Source organism: Leucoraja erinacea, chromosome 15 (genome assembly GCF_028641065.1).
Source record: "Leucoraja erinacea ecotype New England chromosome 15, Leri_hhj_1, whole genome shotgun sequence".
NCBI classification, from domain to species: Eukaryota; Metazoa; Chordata; class Chondrichthyes; order Rajiformes; family Rajidae; genus Leucoraja; species Leucoraja erinaceus.
Genome location: NC_073391.1, coordinates 30,448,687 through 30,471,931, shown reverse-complemented (window position 1 = coordinate 30,471,931; position 23,245 = coordinate 30,448,687). Strand labels below are relative to the sequence as shown.

Below are 23,245 nucleotides of genomic sequence, written 5' to 3'. Positions count from 1 at the left end.
AGAGCGGGGTGTAACAGCGAGTGAGAGGGGGGTAGATGCAGGTGAGAGACGGGGAGAGAGTGGACCGGCGGAGAGATGCTCTCGGCAATTGAACTGCTGCATGTGTGCAGACCTGCGTTTCATCCGTAGTCAGGATCAAACCTGGGTGTCCGGCGCTGCAAGCGCTGTTGAATTGCTACTGGACCATCTCCGTCCCCTCCCGAGGTCTCCATCCCTGTCTGGGGGAGGCCGGAGATGTCCGGGGTGACCCTGGGCTGATGGAACACCGGCCCAGAGAAGTGGCGGCCCCAGGCTTACAGCCAGCGCGGAGAAGAAGTGCTAACTCCAGCTCAACTCTGCTCCAACTCCCGAGGAACTCGTTTCCCGACAGGGCGGGGACCATCAGCTGCACCTCTCACATTATCCAGTGGCTGTCGGTTAACCCCATCAGTGCCGGCGAAAGCCGAGCACCCGTCATTAACGGGGATACACTCCACTCACAAATCTGCCTCCTGGGGTTATGCAGGAAAGGGGTGCATGGTTCGCCCCTGTATAATAACCCTGTATAACCCGGGAGGGCAGCCCAAGTAAGAATGGAACCCATACACCCAGGCTGAGGAGGACCTGACCATGATTCATTAGATTGTCACTGCTGAGCTTTCTGCATGGACCAGTGGAGAAGGGAAAAATAGCGTCGCTAACTCCCGTAGCAATTCACCAGCGCTTGCAGCGCTGAAGACCCGGTTCGTTCCTGACTGAAAGGGTGAAACGCAAGTCTGTATATACGCAGCAGGCCTGCTGCCGAGAATGTTTTTCTCGAGTGACCTATGACCTGGGCATGCACAGTCGGAATACCAAACTCGCTTATTGATATTTTCTGAAGGCTGAAACTTGCTCAGACTGATCATGACACGTTGTTCCTCAAGTTTGGATTGTGCAGACCACAGACCGACAGCCTCAGAAATGGAGAATTAAAGCGACGGGCAATTGAAAGCTGAAGATCACTCTTGCTGAATGAATACTGATGCTCTGCCAAGTGAACGCTTAGTTTCCATTTAATTTCTCAAGTCTAGAGGAGATCATATTGAGAATACCAAATGTGGTACATTAGAGTGGAAGAAGTGCAAGTGAATTGTTGCTTCACCTGGATGGTAGGAAGGGAACGGGCGGAAGGACAGGGTTGCATCTCCTGTGGCTGTAAGGAAAGAGGGTGAATGATTGATGGGGATGGAGGAGCCACCAATGACTCATGAAGGAAGCAATCACTTTCAAATGCTGGAGGGAGAGGGATTTATTTTCCTGGTTCTGATGAAGGGACTCTGACCTACTGCGTTAACTGTTTCTCTTTGCACAAAGGTGCCTGACCTGCTGCGTGTTTCCAGCATTTTCTGCAGTAATAATACTTTACTTATTCATAGTAAAAATATTTAACAAGAACAAGGGAAATGAAAGCAGGGGGTGAACTACAAGCCATTCAAGCTATTTTTTTGTCAGACCGTTCCATGGCTGATCCTATTGGGTACCTTGTGCTATCCATTCCCGATCCATTTAATATCCAAAATAATCAAACTAGCGCTGAATATTATTAATGATTGAGTATTGAGTAGTCATCTGCAACTGTGAATTCCAAACATTTACAATCTCTAAAAAAGAAATTACTTTGGCCCACCTTATCCATGCCAAGACCCAGATCATTTCAACCATGATCTTATTAAATGGCAGATAAGACTCTAGAATCTGACCCACCTTCTCCTTCAACTGTTCCTGGAATTCTCATTTTTTGTTGGGTGTAAAGAAAGGCTATACTATCAGCGTAGATTTCTCTTGGGTGGTAGCACCAACTTGGGATCAAGGGATTGAATGACCCTGTAAAATATTGCCCATCTACTCTCGTATCTTTTTTTTGTTTAAAAAATGGTGCAACATATTCTTGTGCATCTGATTCTGTCTTTTATTTATTCAATTTATTCAAAGTTTGTATTATGAAGTCTTGGAATAGAATTTGAATATCGGCTGGAATAACTAAATAACTCGGGAATTAATTGCGTCTGTACCACACAACACTCAAGGAAGATTGTAGACACAAAAAGCTGGAGTAACTCAGCAGGCCAGGCAGCATCTCTGGAGAGAAAGAATGGATAGCGTTTTGGGTTGAGACCCTTCTTCAGACTCGAGGGAGAGCGTTGGCTTGTAGTATGGCAGCATGCAGTATTGGTTTTGTACCCCACCTACAGTAAATTACCGACTTTAGCATAGAAGGAATGTTTTGTTTGAGTTAATTATTTCTAAAATTGCAAAGTATAACATGTTGGCAGAACTTATTGGCAGATTTTCAGTAGCAGCTTTTCTATAGTTAAAAATGCAAATGATAGAAATGGTTCATGAATGTTTTTTGTCATGAAGTGCAAGTTCTAGCATTTAAAGTTGAGTTGTGCATTCTTGCCCTCGTAATAAGGCACCTACATTTCAGAAGAATATTTTGGCTCTCGGCACAACACTCCCCCCTGGCTACTCCTGCATCTCATTGAATTCACTAGCGATAATCCATTTATGACCTCATGTTTTATACGTTCCTTAAAAACCAGGTTGAGGCTGTTCCGAACTTTTTTTTTTATCAGTGAACATGCGAACATCCCCAAATGTATTAACAACTAAATAACATGAACACAAACTACATCGAACAGTGCAGCACAGGAACAGCCCCTTTGGCCCACCTTGTCTGTGCCAAACATGATGCTAAGACCAATTATTATCTGCCGACACATAATCCATATCCCTGCATATCCATGTGCCTATCTAAAAGTCTAAATGCCATGATCATGTCTGCCTTAACCACCATCCCCCGCAGCACATTGCAGGCACTTGCTGCGCACTGTGCAAACAAAAAACCTGCGCTGCGCATCTGCTTTAAACTGTTCCAGTCTTCTTAAAGCTATGCCTTCTAGTATTTGATATTTCCATCCTGGGAAAAATCTTCTGACCACCCCATCTATGCTTCTCGTAATTTTTTATATATATATATATATACATACATATATATACCCAAACTCTTCCTGCAGCTGATGGTCCCTAATCTAGGCATCATTATGGTAAACTTCTGCACTCTTTGCAAAGCCTATTCTACGAAGAATAGAGTTCCATGAAATGTTTTGTGGAACTGATGATTTATGGAGCTAGAATGTGGCCAAGGGGTGCGAGATTGCAACCTTTTGAGATTTTAAAAATCAAGCCTGTAATTTATCCCAACAGATAAAGCTTAAAAAGTACTTTAATTTGATACCTAATTCACTTTCAAATCTTCAGTATTAAAAAGTAATGGTCATTTTCATACTCGGAAATTAGCATCTTGTTCCCTATTGCTTTTCCATTAACTTAACACGAAAGCTGTGATCGAGGACAGTCAATTGACATAAAAGCCCATAACTTTCTTAAAAAATAAGAGAACGGAATGAATTTTTCAGTTATTATAGATTGAAACATTCTGAAACAAATATGATCTTACTTGGATGGCCTGAACAGGACTCTTGCTTAACTTTTTTCCCCTGTTGCCAGCCGGGCAACCTTGGCAGCTTTTTAGGTTGCCAAATGACGGTTTAGGTAGTCATTTAAGATGGCTTGCATGACGTGTGCGATAATGTGCTCGGACAAAGTGCGTAGTTACCAGTCGGAATTATACTCAATCGGAATTATACTCAATTATACTGAACTCTTGGCAGGACAAATCAAAATAGTACGTACATGGTAAATGGTAGGGAATTGAAGAATGCAGATGAACAGAGATATCTGGGAATAACTGTGCACAGTTCCCTGAAAATGGAATCTCATGTAGCTAGGGTGGTAAAGAAAGCTTTTGGTGTGCTGGCCTTTATAAATCAGAGCATTGAGTATAGATTCAGATTCAGATTCAATTTTAATTGTCATTGTCAGTGTACAGTACAGAGACAACGAAATGCATTTAGCATCTCCCTTGAAGAGCGACATAGCAAACGATTTGAATAAAAAAAATAATAAGTGTCCGGGGGGGGGTGGTGGTGATTGGCAGTCATCGAGGTACGTTGTTTAGTAGAGTGACAGCCGCCGGAAAGAAGCTGTTCCTCGACCTGCTGGTTCGGCAACGGAGAGACCTGTAGCGCCTCCCGGATGGTAGGAGGGTAAACAGTCCATGGTTGGGGTGAGAGCAGTCCTTGGCGATGCTGAGCGCCCTCCGCAGACAGCGCTTGCTTTGGACAGACTCAATGGAGGGGAGCGTGGATCCGGTGATGCGTTGGGCAATTTTCACCACCCTCTGCAATGCCTTCCGGTCGGAGACAGAGCAGTTGCCATACCATACTGTGATGCAGTTGGTAAGGATGCTCTCGATGGTGCAGCGGTAGAAGTTCACCAGGATCTGAGGAGACAGATGGACCTTCTTCAGTCTCCTCAGGAAGAAGAGACGCTGATGAGCCTTCTTGATCAGAGTAGAGGTATTGTGGGTCCAAGAGAGGTCATCGGAGATGTTGACTCCCAGGAACCTGAAGCTAGAAACACGTCCCACCTCCGTCCCGTTAATGTGGATGGGGGTGTGTGTGCCGCCTCTGGACTTCCTGAAGTCTACAATTAGCTCCTTGGTCTTCTTGGAGTTAAGGGCCAGGTTGTTGTCAGCGCACCATGCTGCTAAGTGCTGGACCTCCTCCCTGTAGGCCAGCTCATCGTTGTTGCTGATGAGGCCAATCACCGTTGTATCATCTGCATACTTGATGATGGTGTTAGTACCATGTACAGGTGTGCAGTCATAGGTGAAGAGGGAGTAGAGGAGGGGGCTCAGCACACAGCCCTGAGGAACGCCGGTGTTCAGGGTGAGGGTTGAAGTGGTGTGCTTGTCTAACCTCACAGACTGGGGTCTGTTGGTTAGAAAGTCCAGTATCCAGTTGCAGAGGGAGGGGTCGATGCCCAGGTTACCGAGTTTGGTGATCAGTTTTGATGGAATAATGGTGTTGGAATAATACAGCAACCTGTAGCGCCTCCCGGATGGTAGGAGGGTAAACAGTCCATGGTTGGGGTGAGAGCAGTCCTTGGCGATGCTGAGCGCCCTCCGCAGACAGCGCTTGCTTTGGACAGACTCAATGGAGGGGAGCGTGGAACCGGTGATGCGTTGGGCAATTTTCACCACCCTCTGCAATGCCTTCCGGTCGGAGACAGAGCAGTTGCCATACCATACTGTGATGCAGTTGGTAAGGATGCTCTCGATGGTGCAGCGGTAGAAGTTCACCAGGATCTGAGGAGACAGATGGACCTTCTTCAGTCTCCTCAGGAAGAAGAGACGCTGATGAGCCTTCTTGATCAGAGTAGAAGTTGGGATGTAATGTTAAAATTGTACAAGGCATTGGTGAGGCCAATTCTGGAGTATGGTATACAATTTTGGTCGCCTAATTATAGGAAGGATGACAACAAAATAGAGAGAGTACAGAGGAGATTTACTAGAATGTTGCCTGGATTTCAGCAACTAAGTTACAAAGAAAGGTTGAACAAGTTAGGGCTTTATTCTTTGGAGCGCAGAAGGTTAAGGGGGGACTTGATAGAGGTCTTTAAAATGATGAGCGGGATATACAGAGTTGACATGGATAAGCTTTTCCCACTGAGAGTAGGGAAAATTCAAACAAGGGGACATGACTTGAGAATTAAGGGACAGAAGTTTAGGGGTAACATGAGGGGGATCTTCTTTACTCAGAGAGTGGTGGCTGTGTGGAATGAGCTTCCAGTGAAGGTGGTGGAGGCAGGTTCGTTTTTATCATTTAAAAATACATTGGATAGTTATATGGACGGGAAAGGAATGGAGGGTTATGGTCTGAGCGCAGGTATATGGGACTAGCGGAGAATACGTGTTCGGCACGGACTAGAAGGGTCGAGATGGCCTGTTTCCGTGCTGTAATTGTTATATGGTTATATGAAGCATTCACATATTATTTCTGCTTCAAATAAAGTCACAAACTAAACTTATTCACCAATAAAGACATGATATATCCCACAATGACAAAATTATAAGACAGTATCTCAACTCTTTTTACACATTGCAATTAATGCAATTTCTATTAGTTCTTTCCACTTCCAAACAATGAACTGGCCTCGACTACCCTCTGCGGCAGAGAGTTCCAGAGACTCACCACTCTCTGTGTGAAAAAAGTTCTTCTCATCTCGGTTTTAAAGGATTTCCCCCTTATCCTTAAGCTGTGACCCCTTGTCCTGGACTTCCCCAACATCGGGAACAATCTTCCTGCATCTAGCCTGTCCAACCCCTTAAGAATTTTGTAAGTTTCTATAAGATCCCCCCCCTCAATTTTCTAAATTCTAGCGAGTACACACCGAGTCTATCCAGTCTTTCTTCATATGAAAGTCCTGACATCCCAGGAATCAGTCTGGTGAACCTTCTCTGTACTCCCTCTATGGCAAGAATGTCTTTCCTCAGATTAAGAGACCAAAACTGTACGCAATGCTCCAGGTGTGGTCTCACCAAGACCCTGTACAACTGCAGTAGAACCTCCCTGCTCCTATACTCAAATCCTTTTGCTATGAATGCTAACATACCATTCGCCTTCTTCACTGCCTGCTGCACCTGCATGCCTACTGGACCATGGTAACATATATGCGCACATATAGTTGTGAATGTTGCTCATTAAATAACTACAGTACTGATACTCCATATTAAGAGCATTGATTTGCCGCTAAAATGAATTCTGTAATAACGTGTCAATGGCAGCAGTGACAATCGAACACTGCGGTTTTAATGTTCCACGTGTTCACAATTTAATTAATCCATCTTTATGGATTAAAACAAATAATAACATTGGGAATTAAAACACATTTGATTGCATTCCGTTATCAAACATAGTCAATGTTTGCTCTGAAGATATTCCCAGGACAATAGGGTCAGGGGGGGGGGGGGGGGGGGGGGGTGTATGAATCAGTACGGGGTGGATAGATGGCGGGGGGGGTTAGAAGGCAGTCGGTGCAGAATGGATGGATTGAGGCAGGTGAATTAGTACGGGTTGGTTGGAGTAGGTAAAATTGTGAGGGGAGAGCACGGGGGATGTCAGTGGTGTTGAATGGGGGGGGTTCAGTACGGGATGGATGGGGGTAGACAAAAGTGCTGGAGAAACTCAGCGGGTGAGGCAGCATCTATGGAGCGAAGGAAATAAGCAACGTTTCGGGTCGAGACCCTCCTTCAGACTGTTTCCCCCCCCCCCCCCATTCTTCTTGAATGGGAGGATCAGTACAGGATGGATGGGGGGGGGGGTGTCAGTGCAGTGTGGATCGGAGGGTCTGTGCAGGATGAATGGGGGATCACTACAGGATGAATGAGGGGAAGGTGCAGGGTATCTTTGCTGATAAGGGCCTCTGCGTACAAAACCCCTAATGGCGCCTTCAAAACAATCCCTCCCGCATGCCGAGGCCTCCCCCTCCCTCCCTTCCTCCTCCTGGCCTCGGCATGTGGGAGGGTTTGTTTTGCAAGCGCCGTTAGCGGGTTTGCAAGCAGCGGCCGCTATCAGGGCGGGTGGGGGGGCGGGAGGAGGAGGAGATGGAGCTGCTGTTTGGGGCCCGTCATTCGCTCCGACCCTTCCTCACCTAGTATCTTTCCCACGCAATACAGCCATCACTGCCGACACAAAACGTCGCAATCCTTTTCTCCAGAGATGCTGCCTGACCCGCGGAGTTACTCCAGTTTTTTGTGTCTATCTTCGGTACAAACCAGTATCTGGTTGCCAAGCCGGGCAAAATGACTCGCCGTTTAGGTTGTCCGGCGGCGCTTTTAGTGGTCAATGACACCCGGGCAACCGTTAATTTCGAGCCCTGCTGAAATTAAAGTATATAATTGGTTAATTATCTAATTAAGTAGCTAAATACAAAATTAACCGTTGTGAGAGAAATAAACACCCAGACTGCCTTGAAATTTCAAAAATGTGAATAGTAAATACCCAACAAAAAAACATATCAGTGTCATCAAATCAATTAAATTTATCTAAATTCAATTACTAGATCTAAACATCTATCCCATTCTTAAGAAAAGGCTAAAAATAAAATTTTAAATAGCCAAAGTATCCAAATAACAAACGATCCCATTCACACAAGAATTCACAATATAACATGATTTTAAAATCTCACTTTGTCATGAATTTCTATGCCAAATGGAAGGAATTGAATGTTTAATTCTCATAAATTTTACTCTGTTAGATCTAACACTGCAGCAGGCACGGGCCGTTTTACACAGACATTTGTTCAAAAGCCAGAAACATCCACTCTCAAGATAATCAAAGTCATTATTTTTTGCACAATCATGTCATAAGTACATCTAAATTATCTATATTTGTGTTATTGTCTATCCATGGTCAATGTTTTCATACTAAACATCTCACTAAAACTTTACGGTGCAAGTTTTCAGATATTTAGTATGAAAATATTGATCATGTATAGACAATAACACAAAATATAGATGATTTAGATGTTCATATGATGTTCTTTAGATGTTCTAAACTGCCCAAGCGAAATATGAGATGCTGTTCCTCCAATTTGCATTTAGCCTCCCTCTGACAATGGAGGACACCTAGGACGGAAAGGCCTGTGTGGGAATGGTAAGGAGAATTAAAATGTTGTAACTTGCCTATGAATGAAAGGCTTGACAGCAGCTGGTAATCAAATTATGTACAGTGCCCTCCATAATGTTTGGGACAAAGACCCATCATTTATTTATTTGCCTCTGTACTGCACAATTTGGGATTTGTAATAGAAAAAAAATCACATGTTGGTAACTTGCACATTGTCAGATTTTATTAAAGGCCATTTTTATACATTTTGGTTTCACCATGTAGGAATTACAGCGGTGTTTATATATATCCCCCTCCCCCCCCCCCCCCCCCCCCATTTTAGGGCACCATAATGTTTGGGACATAGCAATGTCATGTAAATGAAAGTTGTCATATTTAGTATTTTGTTGCATGCAATGACTGCTTGAAGTCTGCAATTCATGGACATCACCATTTGCTAGGTGTCTTCTCTAGTTATGGTCTGCCAGGCTTGTATTGCAGCCATCTTTAGCTTATGCTTGTTTTGGGGGCTAGTCCCCTTCAGTTTTCTCTTCAGCATTTAAAAGACATGCTCAATTGGTTTCAGATCGGGTGATTGACTCATTTGTTGCTTTAGCAGTGTGTTTGGGATCATTTGCTGTAGAATGAACCCCCAGCCAATGCGATTTGAGGCATTTGTTTGAACTTGAGCCTCACATCCGTCATTAAAACCTCCTTCTTCCATCTCCGCAACATCGCCAAACTCAGACCCTCTCTTACACCTCCCGCTGCTGAAAGACTCATTCGTGCCTTCATTTCATCTCCCGACTGGACTACTGCAACTCGCTTCTCCTTGGCATCAGCTCCACCTACATCAACCGACTCCAACTGGTCCAGAACGCAGCCGCCCGACTCATCACCCACACCAAATCCTGGCATCACATCACTCAGTCCTCAAACAACATCACTGGCTTCCCATCTCCCACTGGATCAACTACAAAATCCTGATCCTCACCTACAAAGCCCTCCACCACCTGCCCCCCCCATATCTCACTGACCTCCTCTCCCCCTACCAACCCTCATGGTCCCTCAGATCCACATCAGCCAGTCTCCTCTCCATCCACAAGTCCAACCTCCGCAGTTTTGGGGACAGAGCCTTCTCCAGGGCAGCTCCCAGGCTCTGGAACTCCCTCCCCCAACTGATCCACAATTCCGTGTCCCTCACCATCTTCCAGTCCCGCCTCAAGACCCATCTCTTCACCTCTGCCTATTCCTTAGCCCCACATCCCCCTCCCTTTTCATATGTGCATTAATTGCCTCATATTGTGTTTTGTATTGAATTCTGTCTTTAGTTTGTGTACTAGTCATGTCTCTACTATTTATTTCATTCCCCTTACATGTTTTTCCTCTACCTGCTAAATTTTTGTAAGGTGTCCTTGAGACTCTTGAAAGGCGCCCATAAATAAAATTTATTATTATTATTATTACACACTTCAGAATTCATTATGCTATTACCATCAGCAGTTGCATCCTCAACGAAGATAAGTGAGCCAGTACCTTCAGCAGCCATACATGCCCAGGCCACAACACCCCCACCACCGTGTTTCACAGATGAAGTGGTATGCTTTGGATCTTGGGACAGTTCCTTCTCTCCTCCATACTTTGCTCTTGCCATCACTCTGATCTATAAGATAATCTTCGTCTCACTAAACCTTTTTCCAGAACTGTGGTTGCTCTTTTAAGTACTTCTTAGCAAACTGCAACCTGGTCATCCTATTTTTGCAGCTAACCAGTGGTTTGCATCTTGCAATGTAGCATTTGTACTTCTTTTCATGAAGTCTTCTGTAGACAGTTGTCAATGACAAATCCACACCTGACTCATGAAGAGTGTTTCTGATCTGTTGGACAGGTGTTTGAGGTTTTTTCTTTATTATAGAGATAATTCTTCTGTCATCAGCTGTGGAGGTCTTCCCACACAGCTCACCAGTGCTCTCTTTCTTAACGATATTCCAAACAGTGATTTTGGTAAGCCTAAGGTTTGGCTGATGTCTCTAACAGTTTTATTCTTGTTTCTCAGTGTCATAATGTCTCTTTGACTTTCATTGGCACAAGTTGGTCCTCATGTTGATAAACAGCAATAAAAGTTTCCAAAGACTAAGTGCTGACAGCTCTCTTGGCCCTGCATGAAGGGGGCAATAAATCACACCTGAGCAATTACAAACACCTGTGAAGCCATGTGTCCCAAACATTTATGGTGCCCTGAAATGGGGGGGGCTATGTGTAAACACAGCTGTAATTTCTACATGGTATGTATAAAAATGGCAACATGGTATGGATAAAAATGGCATTTAATAAAATCTGACAATGTACACTTTAACCACATGTGATTCTTTTTCTATTACAAATCTCAAATTGTGAAATACAGAGGCAAATAAATAAATGATGGGTCTTTGTCCCAAACGTTGAGGGCACTGTATCATGAATCAGCAATTTGATTCACTTGGAGGAATAAGACAGAAAGTTTGGAAAACATGTGGTTAAAACAATAGAATTGGGTGGCATGGTGGTACAGATTTGTTGCCTTACAGAGCCAGATACCCGGGTTTGATCCTGTCTGTGGGTGCTGTCTATACGGAGTTTGTATGTTCTCCACGTGACCGAGTGCTTTTCCCCTGGGTGCTCCGGTTTCCTCTCATGCTCCCACTACCCTCTTCTATTGCTTGCCTCATGTAAGAGGGTAGAAGAGGGATTGTCCGGGATGAGACTCGTTCTTGATTTGGACGGTTTGCCGTTTACATTACTCACAGGCTTTGAGCACTTAAAAATTAGGATTGTATGTTTGTTCTCATATGTGTTTATCCTTTTTATTGCAGGGTTCAGGAGTTGTGAAAGCTGGGTTTGCTGGTGATCAGATTCCAAAATACTGCTTCCCTAATTAGTAAGTACCTTTCCATTACAAATTCTATTTTAAGAAAATTTGTACCCGATTTCTGCAAACAGTGTAGATTAAGCTGAGCAGTGGCAGATGATCAATGCACAAAAATTGTGCTTGAAACATTTCTCGCCTTCAATTTGTCATTACTGATGCCAATCCATCAACTAATTCTCACTGATTAATGTATTTTTAGCACATCTTGTAACAACATAAGAACTTAATTGGGAAGGTACCTTGATGGGTTTTGTTTCTGCGTTGCATATGCAGGAAATGTTGGAATTAAAATTTAATTTAAAAAATTTTCATAGTATATTAGCAAGTTATTGTTTGTGACCAAAATAAACGGAAACTTCCTTCAAGACTCCTGTAGTGACTTAAAGGGACCAGAACCCCTTCCTCTATTTAATATGGGGAAGAAGTTTGGTTATTATTCCTGATCATTAGGGAACAAAAAATTTAATGATGAAACCTTGGTCAGTGTGGATTGTGTGTCTTCCACTGCCAAATAAAGTTGGGCTTTTCCTTCAGCCCACAGAAGCAGATAAAACATGGGGAAACAAGGAACTGCAGCTGCAGGTTTATAAAAGAAGACACAAAGTACTGGAGTAACTCAGCCGGTCAGGTGGTACGTCCGGGGAAGAGATACCGCCTGACCCGCTGAGTTACTCCAGGACTTTGTGTCTTCAGATAGCAAATGGGTATATGCTTGCATGACAGGTGGTAATCAACAGCATCTTTCACCTTACACACCCCTATCTGGCAGCCTCCTGCCAGGATCTTTTCACTGTAGTCCTATCGTTTCCATGCCCACTTTGGGCACTGTTATGGCTTTAAGGCTTTTACAGATAATATTAAAGTTCATCTGGTTAATGTGTGAAGGCTTAGAAAGTTCATTGCGTCCGCAACAACTGGGCCCCCTTTGTCTCCTGGCAACCAATATGTTTACACCCAGTCCGCCACTGAGATGAGTTTATGTGTGTTTAGTAAGTTTTTGATACTGTTTTAGTTGTATTGCACTAATGTTACAAAGGTAAAAATCAAAGCATTTTTTTAATTAATGTTATTTATGAACCATTTCTTGCATAGTGTGGGAAGGCCTAAGCATGTACGTGTTATGGCTGGTGCCCTGGAAGGTGATATTTTCATTGGACCTAAAGCTGAGGTATTCCTGTTTAATTTATTTCATTTTCTGCATATCTGATTGAATAGTCTACTTTCTGAAATGCTTTGCCTATGTCAAGGAGCAGTGTTCCTATTCATTGTCAGCATTAACATTCCTGCACCAGATTCAGAAAAGAAAAGGGAATTGCAATAATGAGATGTTTTGACACAACTGTGGTCTAGAATTGCAGAGCATCAATAAGATTAAATGGAAGGAGATGTACATCAGGAAACAGGATAAACTTAATTCCGTAATTCGGGCATGGGGGAATGAGGGGGAGAGGAGGGGCGCGGTGGGGGAGAGCAGAAATTAAACTTCCCAAAGCACTCAGGAGGAATTGTTGATCAAACATGTCCTAGCTTCACACAGACAATGGTGGATATATGGAACCAGCAGCCGGAGGAAGTAGTTGGGGTAGGTACAATAACAAAATTCAAAAGTCATTTGGACGTTTACATGGATAAGAAAGGTTTAACGTGTAGGAAGGAACTCCAGATGCTGGCTTACACCGGAGATGGACACAAAATGCTAGAGTAACTCTGCGGGTCAAGCAGCATCTCAGGGGAAAAGGATAAGGTGACGTAATACAACTCAAAGCATCGGCTATTCTTTTTGCTGCCTGAGGTTTAGAGTGATGAGGACCAAATGCTGGCAGATAGGACTAGCTTAGATAGAGCATCTTGGTCAGCATGGACAAGTTGGGCCAAAGGGGCTATTTCCATTGCATATGAAGGTATGACTCTAAGCTCTTTACCAGAGGTTTAAAGCCTGTTTTAGTATGGTTAAATGGTTTGACCATACCTGAGACAATGCTGAGTAGTTTGGGTTATTATTTTTTCTCCATGCAAGTTCCAACTTGTTTTGGTGGTGGTTCCCAACACTGCCTTGACAATATCTTAAGTCTTCATAAATCTCTTTGCCCCCACTCCTGTCCACTCCTCAACGAGCTTCCTCCATGATCTCCATTCCCTGGGCTCCTCACTTTTGTCCCACTCCCAGCAATGCTGCATGAATGTGCACGTCAGAGGAGTTTAAAGCAGGAAGATTGAAAGTGGAGCTAAAATGATCATCAACAGACTTTGGAGAAAATTAAGCAGGTGGCAAGCTACAATCGCAGCTATAACGTTCTCATTTCATTTTAGTTTAAATATTGTCAGCAAAGAAAATAAGTGTTTTTATTTAAATTCTGTCTTGATTGAATAGGAACATAGGGGCCTCCTGACCATCAGATATCCAATGGAACATGGAATTGTCAAAGACTGGAATGATATGGAGCGGATCTGGCAGTATGTGTATTCTAAAGACCAACTCCAGACTTTCTCCGAAGAGGTGAGGTGGATGTTCTCAGCGTGAAATCCTGTAATTCCCATATATAATATGTCGGGTGTAGGGGGAGTTTGATATCCCATGTATCTGAATCTTTTAATGATACTCGCAAACGTTGCTTGCAAAGTCTGCAGTTTTAATTTGAGTTCTTAAAATGCATTGAAAGTTATAAATATAGGCCCATCACTGATTTTCTGGCAACTGATGGTCCGGCACCTCCTTTAATCCGGACAAACAGATCTTCACAGCTGTGGTATACGTGAGTGCCCCCCGTCTTCCCCATGTCTGTGGGATCCATTTTTTTGTTTTTGCAAAAAAAATCTGAGTGGGAGCATGTAAGAGCCTCAGGGCTGCGAGTTGCCTGCTTCCAGATCAAGAGAGTGAGCCCGGCTCGGAGACAGACGGAGAGCGCAGCACAACGGTCGCTGAACGGCAGCCAAGCTTGGTTCGCCCAGCGCTTTAACTTTATAAATTGTGTGCCAGTGACTGTGCTCTTGCTGCCCCCATCTTCTCTGGATATTATCATTATGAATTATTGTTACGTTACCTCTGTCGGCCGGCAAAGGGGATAATCCGGCAAGGCTGTAAAGTACCACTTATGCCGGAAAATCGATGGAGTTACTATTTGGTTGAATGAATGGCAACACATCAGATGACAGAATCTCTGTGGTTTGTCCACCTTTTCCAAGCATAATAAATTTTGCATTCAAATACAAATACAGAGCTGTCAAGTGGTACGGATTTTCTGTGTTTTGTACGGAAATGCGATAAGAATACGGATGTACGGATTTGCTTTGTAAAATATGGATTTTTTTTAAATCGGCCCGACTTCCTGTTTCATCTTGCTGCTTAAAAAATGCAAGGATGTAAAAAGTCATATTGTAACTAAAAATAACAGCAGATTAGTATTTTACATTTCACGATCTAGATGATTATTTTTGTAAGATTTGATCTGCCTGTCCCGCTCCAGGTTTAAACAGCGCTGTCAGTTTAGCGGGTGGAAATTTAAATGAACAGCGTATGGGTTCTAATTATAGCGCTACCAGCTGGAGCGCTATTGCCTTTACACAAAGTGCTGTGGGTCACAGACTGTTCGGGGAGGGAGAAGGAGTGAGGGAGGGAGGGAATAAGAGAGGGAGGGAGAAAGGAAGGAAAGGGGGGGGGAGAGAGAGAGATGTAAAGAGAAGAAGGAGGGAGAGAGAGCGAGGGAAGCTTCCAAAATGGCTTCTACATCATCATCTGGTGGTAAAAGCAGGAAGCAGTCGTTCAAACAGAAGTATACAAAGAGATGGCAATGAATGCACTGTCAAGTAAGGTGCATAGAAGACATGTCAATTGGTAGCAAAGTTATGCATTATTATACTCTTACATGGGTATGACTGCACATAGAAAAGAAAAATCAGCAAAATGGCAGCATGTAAAAATACTGCTTTCCTCAGTAAAATGCTGATTTTCAGGTTTTGGAATACTGAAATGCTCTGACAAAACTTGGCAAATATGAGATTCTCAGGCTGATTGAACCTGGGCCATGCACCATTTTTTAAATCTTTGCTTCTTGCTATTTTGTCATGACTTTCTCGAAGATTCATGATTAGAAAATATTATTATTTTTTTGCTGGCTGGCATTTGACAACTAACACAAGTAGTCATGGTTCATTTGAGAACAAATGTTGGCAGCTTTAAGTGCAGCATGTCTAACTTTGTGCTCCACACTCCAGCTCTGTCATACACACTCCAGTGGATTTTATTGGAAAGCTTTGCTAAATTCCTTGATCTGATTTTATGCATATAATTTCACCTCTTGTCTTTCCTATATCTCTCCCGCTTTGTTACACATGTTCCTTATATATTTGCTGACTTTGCCTTTTGTTTCCCATTATTTAACGCCCCCCGCCCAGAAAAAGCGCTTTCTTCAACTAATGCAATCAGCTGCATTCTTCAAAGATTCTGTGCTTGACTTTCCCATTTTTTAACACGCCCCCCCACAGTTTGCTGTTAAAGCGCAATCGGATCAACTAAAGCAATCAATCTTGCAACTATAGCTTCATTACTAGCTTTGTGCTATTCTGGATTTTATTGGAAAGCTTTGCTAAATTCCTTGATCTGATTTTATGCATATAATTTCACCTCTTGTCTTTCCTATATCTTTCCCGCTTTGTTACACATGTTCCTTATATATTTGCTGACTTTGCCTTTTGTTTCCCATTATTTAATGCCCCCCACCCAGAAAAAAGCACTTTCTTCAACTAATGCAATCAGCTGCATTCTTCAAAGATTCTGTGCATGAATCTTGACTTTATTTTTAATACAGCCCTCCAGGGGAACATGTAGCCTCACAGCTGGAAGTACGTGTGCTGTTAACTTTACTATGTGGACAATCGGATGCATACAGAAGAATGCCAATTAATCTGCCCCTTCAATAATTAGCTAAATTGGAAAGTTATTTAATCATTTACTAGCGTGTATCATTTACTGCACTGAAATATCTTTGACTTGTGGCTGCCAAAAAATACCTTTCCCACCAACAGCAAAATTTTCTGCATGATAATTCCATTGCCCTGTACTTCCTGTACAAGTCACAACACCCTGGTGTTCCTTTGTAATTGTTTGCCTTTAAAAAGTAACTTTATTGGCTTGACATAGTTGGCCAGGCAAAATAAATCAAATTAATTATATTTTGCCTGCAAATGTAATCATTTGCTGAGTGGATATCCCCCCCCCCCCCCCCCCCCCCAATTTTTAACTGAATCATCAACTTTTAATTTTTGCTATTCAAATTTTGCTATATTTGTAGAGCAAATGAAAATCTATTTAATTGAAAAGAGAATGACACATATTTTTCATTAAATCTTTCAGCATCCTGTACTCCTCACTGAAGCTCCATTGAATCCAAGAAAAAACCGTGAACGTGCCGCTGAGGTTTTCTTCGAGACCTTCAACGTGCCTGCATTGTTCATCTCAATGCAGGCTGTGCTTAGTCTGTTAGTATTTCATATTCATAAATATATTCATATTTGAAATGCAGTCTTCTGAGATTTTTTGTTGCCCTCCAAGAAAAGAAAGGGTATGATTTTCATACGTCATCGGGGTTTAAGATTGTGAAAACAAGCAAATAGTTAGGATCTCAGAAAACTTCCTTACATCAATGTATTGTCATCATATTAAAAGCTTAATGGGGGTTCAGGCTAAAATGTTCTTGCTTGGAAAGGAACACTTGTCAACTGAACCAAGTTGGTATTCACCAGCACAATTCCTTTTGTTCATCATTGCCTAAACTTCGTCCAAGAATGTGGAAGACTTCCAATTGGGAGTAAAATCACTTTACAAATCGTTTTGGCGTTGTAAGGTAGGAATATGCAGTGAAAGTTAAAATCTGACTTAATTTAAATCAAGTTTTACCTGAATCTTCTCGTATAACTAACCCAGGGAAGGGCTAAAGGCTAGTGTTGCTATCAAAATATGTTTATTGATGGATCCCCCCCCCCAAAAAATAAAATTCCTTCTCGGAAGTTCATTTATTGTCGTATTTCATCAGCTTATCAGATTTGATAAACAACATGTTTGTCTTTCTTGTAAATGTATTTTTCTGCTCTACTTTCCTGAAGATATGCCACAGGTAGAACTACAGGTGTGGTGTTAGATTCAGGAGATGGAGTCACACATGCAGTTCCTATATATGAAGGGTTTGCGATGCCACATTCCATCATGAGGATTGACATCGCTGGGCGTGACGTGTCTCGCTATTTGCGCCTCTTCCTTAGAAAAGAAGGATATGATTTTCATACGTCGTCGGAGTTTGAGATTGTGAAAACAATCAAAGAGGTAAACATTTATATTTGTTTTGTTTTACTACCAGGATAAATGCTATTTGAGCTGTGAAATTGGATGAAATGCTGAGAATAAGTTGCTAACTAATAATACAATTCAATTTGCCTCCATGGCTAAGATCGACCAACAATACTGAAAGCGGACACAAAATGCTGAAGTAACTCAGCGGGTCAGGCAACACCTCTGGAGAAAAGGAAAAGGTGACGTTTCGGGTCAGTCTCGGTCTGACCCGAAACATCACTTATTGCTTATCTCCAGAGATGCTGCCTGATCCCGAGTTACTCCAGAATTTTGCATCTACCCTCGGTATAAACCAGCATCTGCAATTCCTTCCTACATATTAATGCTGATAGCAGATTGAATCTGAGCTTTCTTACCCTGAACGTAGGTTTTGTTTTTATTGAAGTCCACTGCAGTTTAGAACGAGTAATTGCATAAGTCTTTTACTTTTTATAAAATTAGTAATGGGTCTTTAATGTAACATGAGCAAATCGTGAATTTTGTCTTTGATATTCAAATGCCAAATGGTAAAGCTGCTGTCTCGCATTCCCAGAGACCCGGGTTCGAACCTGAACATGGGTGCTCTATGTAGAAAGTTTGCACGTTCTTCCTGTGACTGCTTGAGTTTCCTCCGGGTGCTCCATTTTCCAAACATATGTGGGTTTGTAAGATAATTGGCCTCTTTAAATAGCCCCTAATGTGTGGGGAATGTATAAGAAAGTGGGATAACAGAACTAGTGTGAACGGGTGATCGATGGTTGGGCAGTTGGGCAGAAAGGCCTGATTCAATGCTATATCTCTAAACTAAAACTTGGTTAAGAGATAGTGTCAGAAGGTCAGTTTAGAAAAAGTCATTTTGTGGGGCGACACGGTGGCGCAGCAGCAGAGTTGCTGCCAGAGACCCGGGTTCGATCCTGACTATGGGTGTTGTCTGCATGGAGTTTGTACGTTCTTCCCGTGATCTAGGTGGGTTTTCTTTGGATGCTCTGGTTTCCTCCCACACTCCAAATTGGCTTGGTAAATAAATTGTAACGTGTCCCTAGTGCATAATGTTGAGCGCAGGGATCACTGGTCGATGCGGACTCGGTGAGCCGAAGAGCCTGCTTCCGCGCTGTAAATTACACTAAACTAAAAGCCCTATTGTCTTCATCTATTAAAGAACGTCCTCATTTTATCGGTTCTTTCTTGGAGAACCAAGGTTTAAAATTGTTACTTTAATTTTGAATGCGCATTTGACCGTTCTGGGAAATGACTTGCAAATTTATCTTTTCTGTTTCACAGCGTGCCTGCTACCTGTCAATAAATCCCCAAAAAGATGAGACTCTAGAGACAGAGAAAGCCCAATACATTCTGCCTGATGGGAGCACAATTGAAGTAAGGCACCATTCTCAACTCGTGATTGCTAACTTTGTTTGTTTAGAACGCAATAAGAGGCACAGATTCAACCCTGTAGGATAATCCATCTCTACAATAGATTACAGAGGCAGAATCTGTGAATAATTTAAACTAAAACAGTAGGATGTCGCAACACAAACTAAATTTTGTTTTGAGTAGGACCTCTGCGTCGTTCTTGTGACTGCCTTGCATTCTTTAATTAAGCAGCTTTGTGCTGGGCCCGTTTGCAAGTGGAGGAATAGTGACCATATTATATGACCAGGACGGCACAGTGGCGCAGATGTAGAGTTGCTGCCTTATGACGTCAGAGACCAGGGTTCGATCCTGACTACGGGTGCTGTCTACGGAGTTTATACGTTCTCCCTTTGGTAAAACCAATTGTCAATTATCCCTAGTGTGTAGGATAGTGCTAGTGTACAGGGTGATTGCTGGTTGGCGCAGACTCGGTAGGCCAAAGGGCCTGTTTCCACAATGTATCTCTATAGTCTAAAGTAAAGTCTATTGGAACTGTGGTGTCAATTAAATATTTAAATGTTGTACAACCACGAAGCAATTTTATTCCTCTGTGTTTATTTTCAGTTTTCGACATAACTGGCAACTCTTTCTCCTCCCCCATAACTAAACTAAGTATTTTACATCAATGCACATGACTGTTACATCAGCTCTTGCCTTTCTAAGTCTCCATGTGATCATCACAGTGCCCAGAGAAAGCCCAAGGGTTTTATTCTACATTGCTTATGTAATTACATACATTTGCTGCACAGATATGAAGTTTACATCCATGAGCACCATTGGATTTCTGGCTAGTATATTACATCCTGATGGAAATAATTTGCTTTAAATTTTTCCAGATGTAATCAATAAATGCATTTCTACCAATAAATTCAGTTTCTGGAAACATTTATGTCTTAAATATGCAGACATAACTAACAGCATTCTGACCAGAGTGAATGTCCAGAGAATTACTTATTCTATTCTGGTGATGTCCTGTGTATGGCAAAAAGGATGAGCAGATATTTATTTGCAGATAGGCCCAGCGCGCTTTCGTGCTCCGGAGCTTCTGTTTCGGCCCGACCTGATCGGTGAAGAGTGTGAAGGAATCCATGAAGTCTTGGTGTTTGCAATCCAGAAATCTGACATGGACTTGAGGCGAACACTATTCTCGAACATAGTTTTGTCAGGAGGCTCAACTTTATTCAAAGGTACGTTGTCGAATTGGGCTACCTCTATTGTAACTGTGCGTCCTTTTTATAAAAACTAAAACTAACAAAGTGCTGGAGTAACTCAGCATGTTAGGCAGCATCTCTGGAGATCATGGCTAGGCCACATCTCTGGTTGGTACCCTTCACAAATGCATGCCCTTTCTTGTCAAATGCACCAGATTTAAACCGAAATATTGAAAGTCTAACTTGCAGCAGTTTTACAGGCACATTAGACGCAACAGCAGCAATTAAATACACAATAAGTTATCAGTTTTTCTAAGTAAATCAGACAATGCGAAAACCAAAGATAGACACAAAGTACCAGAATAACTCAGCGGATCAGGCAGCATCTCTGGAGAAAAAATATGGGTGGCTTTTCGGGTCTGGGACCTTTCTTCAGACTGCATACATTCATGAAAGGAAATTGTGGGCTTATTATGTGGATCTTGTAGTCTGTAATTTTCCCCTGTGCTGATGATTCATTAATGCAAGGAAGCTTCTGGAAGTACACAGTGCCATCCACTGGGTTTAATTAGTGTAACTAGAGCCTCTGCTTTCTTGGACGTTTAGAGAGTTGGCATGTCACCGAATACTCTTCACAAACTTCTACAGATGTAATGTAGAAAGTATTCCGACTGTTGGGATGGCAGTTCCAATGCACAGGAACACAAGAGGCTGCAGAGAGTATTGAACTCAGCCCGGGTTCATCACGAGCACAGCCCTCCCCACCATTGAGAGCATCTGCCTCAAGAAATGTATCATTAAACATCCCCATAAGGTCATCCATGATAGGGGCAGAATTAGGCTATTCGGCTCATCAAGTCTACTTTGCCATTCGATCATGCTTGATCTATCTCCCCATCTTAACCCTGTTCTCCTGCCTTCTCCCCATAACCGCTGACACCCGTACTAATCAAGAATCTATCTATCTCTGCTTTAAAAATATCCATTGACTTGGCCTCCACGGCATTCTGTGACAGAGAATTCCCTTTCAGAATTCCAATGCCCTTTTCTTGCTGCTAACAACATCGGGCAGGAGATAAGCCTGATATCCCACACCCCCAGGTTCAGGAACAGCTCTCCAACCATCAGGTTCTTGATTTGATCTGTACAACCCCCTTGCCCACTGTAATGGAAAGCTGCAGACTACATCTTGCACTACGATGGAGTTGTTTTTCAATTCTGTTTTACACAAACGTCTTTATTTTTTTGCACATTTTTCTTTTCACTGTCTTAGAGAATTTACGTGCAATTTATGTATCATTTATATTTTGCATGTGCTTTGAGTCCATGTGTTGCTTGCTGCAAGCTAGTTCTTTGTTGTACCTTTACTCACTGTACTTGTGCATATGACAGTAAGATAGACGTAAAATGCTGGAATAACTGGCAGCATCTCTGGAGAAAAGGAATTGGTGACACTTCAGGTCGGAAGTCCCACAGAAGAAGTCCTTCTTACACATGTGACAATAAACTTGACTTGAGATACAAGAGACTGCAAATACTGGACTCTTGAGTATAAATAAAGTGCTGAAGGACCTTGCAAGCTGAGTTCCTCCATCCCTTTGTTGACTTGACTTCTGAATTCTCAAGAGTCACCCCTGGTTATTTTTTTACTGTGATCGGGAGGCACAAACAAAGGACAGGCAACATGGGAGAGGAAATGTGATTAAATTGTAAAGCCTTCTAGCATAGATGTAAAAACACAAAGCAGATTCACATTGAGAAATTGTGAGATATATTAACTTATGAAGCATGACTCCATTTTTTTTACACAATTGCAGATCTGTCTTTGACATTGCCAAAGTAACAAGTACAGGAAAAGTAGGTGAAGTAAGACACTGCCAGTTAAATCAGACAGAGGTGGTTCCAATGCATAAATCTTATCTGTCTATTTATAACTGCTGCATTATCTCATTCATTCCGCAATGTGCTACAATGACACAGGGAGATGGGGGGAGGGGAGCAGATACAGCAGGGGAAGGTTGTTAGAAGTTACCTAAAATTCAGTCTGTTGTTTGAAAATCACAGGTAAGAGACAAGTAAGACAGAGGTAGGTTTCTATTTCAGTGATAATCTGTTGAGTTTGAGATTAGTTTAGTGCACGTGTACCGAGGTACAGTGAAAAGCTTTTGTTGTGTGCTAACCAGTCAGCGGAAAGTCAATACATTACAATCAAGACATCTGTGTATCACTTATTCTGCTACTGAATGTATGATTGATTTCTGATTAGATTTTGGGATATCTTTCAGTTGTTGATGGATCTGTGTGCATAGTTTGTCACTTTCCAAAACAGATATTTGATTTATAAGTCACTAGACAGATATAATATATATCTGAAAAATCTGTTGCTTCCTTTCACTTTTGTTGCCAACAGTTCTAAATTATTTTTGTTAAACCACAGGATTCGGTGACAGACTGCTGAGTGAAGTAAAGAAATTGGCACCCAAAGATATAAAAATAAAGGTATTGTTACCTTTCACGCCTTCACGCTAGTGATGATTTTAGTTTTGTTTGTTTTAGAGATACAGCATGTACACACGCCCTTCGGCCCACCGAGTCCACCCCGATGACCGATCATCCGTCCTCGCTAGTTCTATGTTATCCCACTTTCTCATCCATTCCCTGCACACTCAGGGCAATTTTACAGAGGCCAATTAACCTACAAACCTGAAGGTCTCTAGGATGTGGGAGGAAACCTACACAGTCACAGGGAGAATGTGAAAGCTCCACACACACTGCACCAAAGGTCGGGATCAAACCGGGGTTGAGACGCTGTGAGGCAGCAGCTCTACCCTCTGTGCCTCCCTGGTCTCACCCTGCAATTTGTCTCTGGTTCCTAGGACAAACTGAAAGCCTGAGCGACTGGTAAATTGAGTCCATGGTT

General features: G+C 42.5%; 1 protein-coding gene across 1 annotated transcript in view; it reads left to right on the top strand.

Moving 5' to 3' along the window:
- Positions 1-23,245, top strand: part of LOC129704110 (alpha-centractin) — a 31,703-nt gene that overhangs the window by 2,225 nt on the left and 6,233 nt on the right. The window contains exons 2-9 of the mRNA XM_055647007.1: positions 11,387-11,451; positions 12,535-12,610; positions 13,814-13,939; positions 16,793-16,917; positions 17,542-17,758; positions 19,046-19,138; positions 20,187-20,361; positions 22,763-22,824. Coding sequence (XP_055502982.1) covers positions 11,387-11,451; positions 12,535-12,610; positions 13,814-13,939; positions 16,793-16,917; positions 17,542-17,758; positions 19,046-19,138; positions 20,187-20,361; positions 22,763-22,824 — 939 coding nt within the window. The remainder of the gene's footprint in view (positions 1-11,386; positions 11,452-12,534; positions 12,611-13,813; positions 13,940-16,792; positions 16,918-17,541; positions 17,759-19,045; positions 19,139-20,186; positions 20,362-22,762; positions 22,825-23,245) is intronic.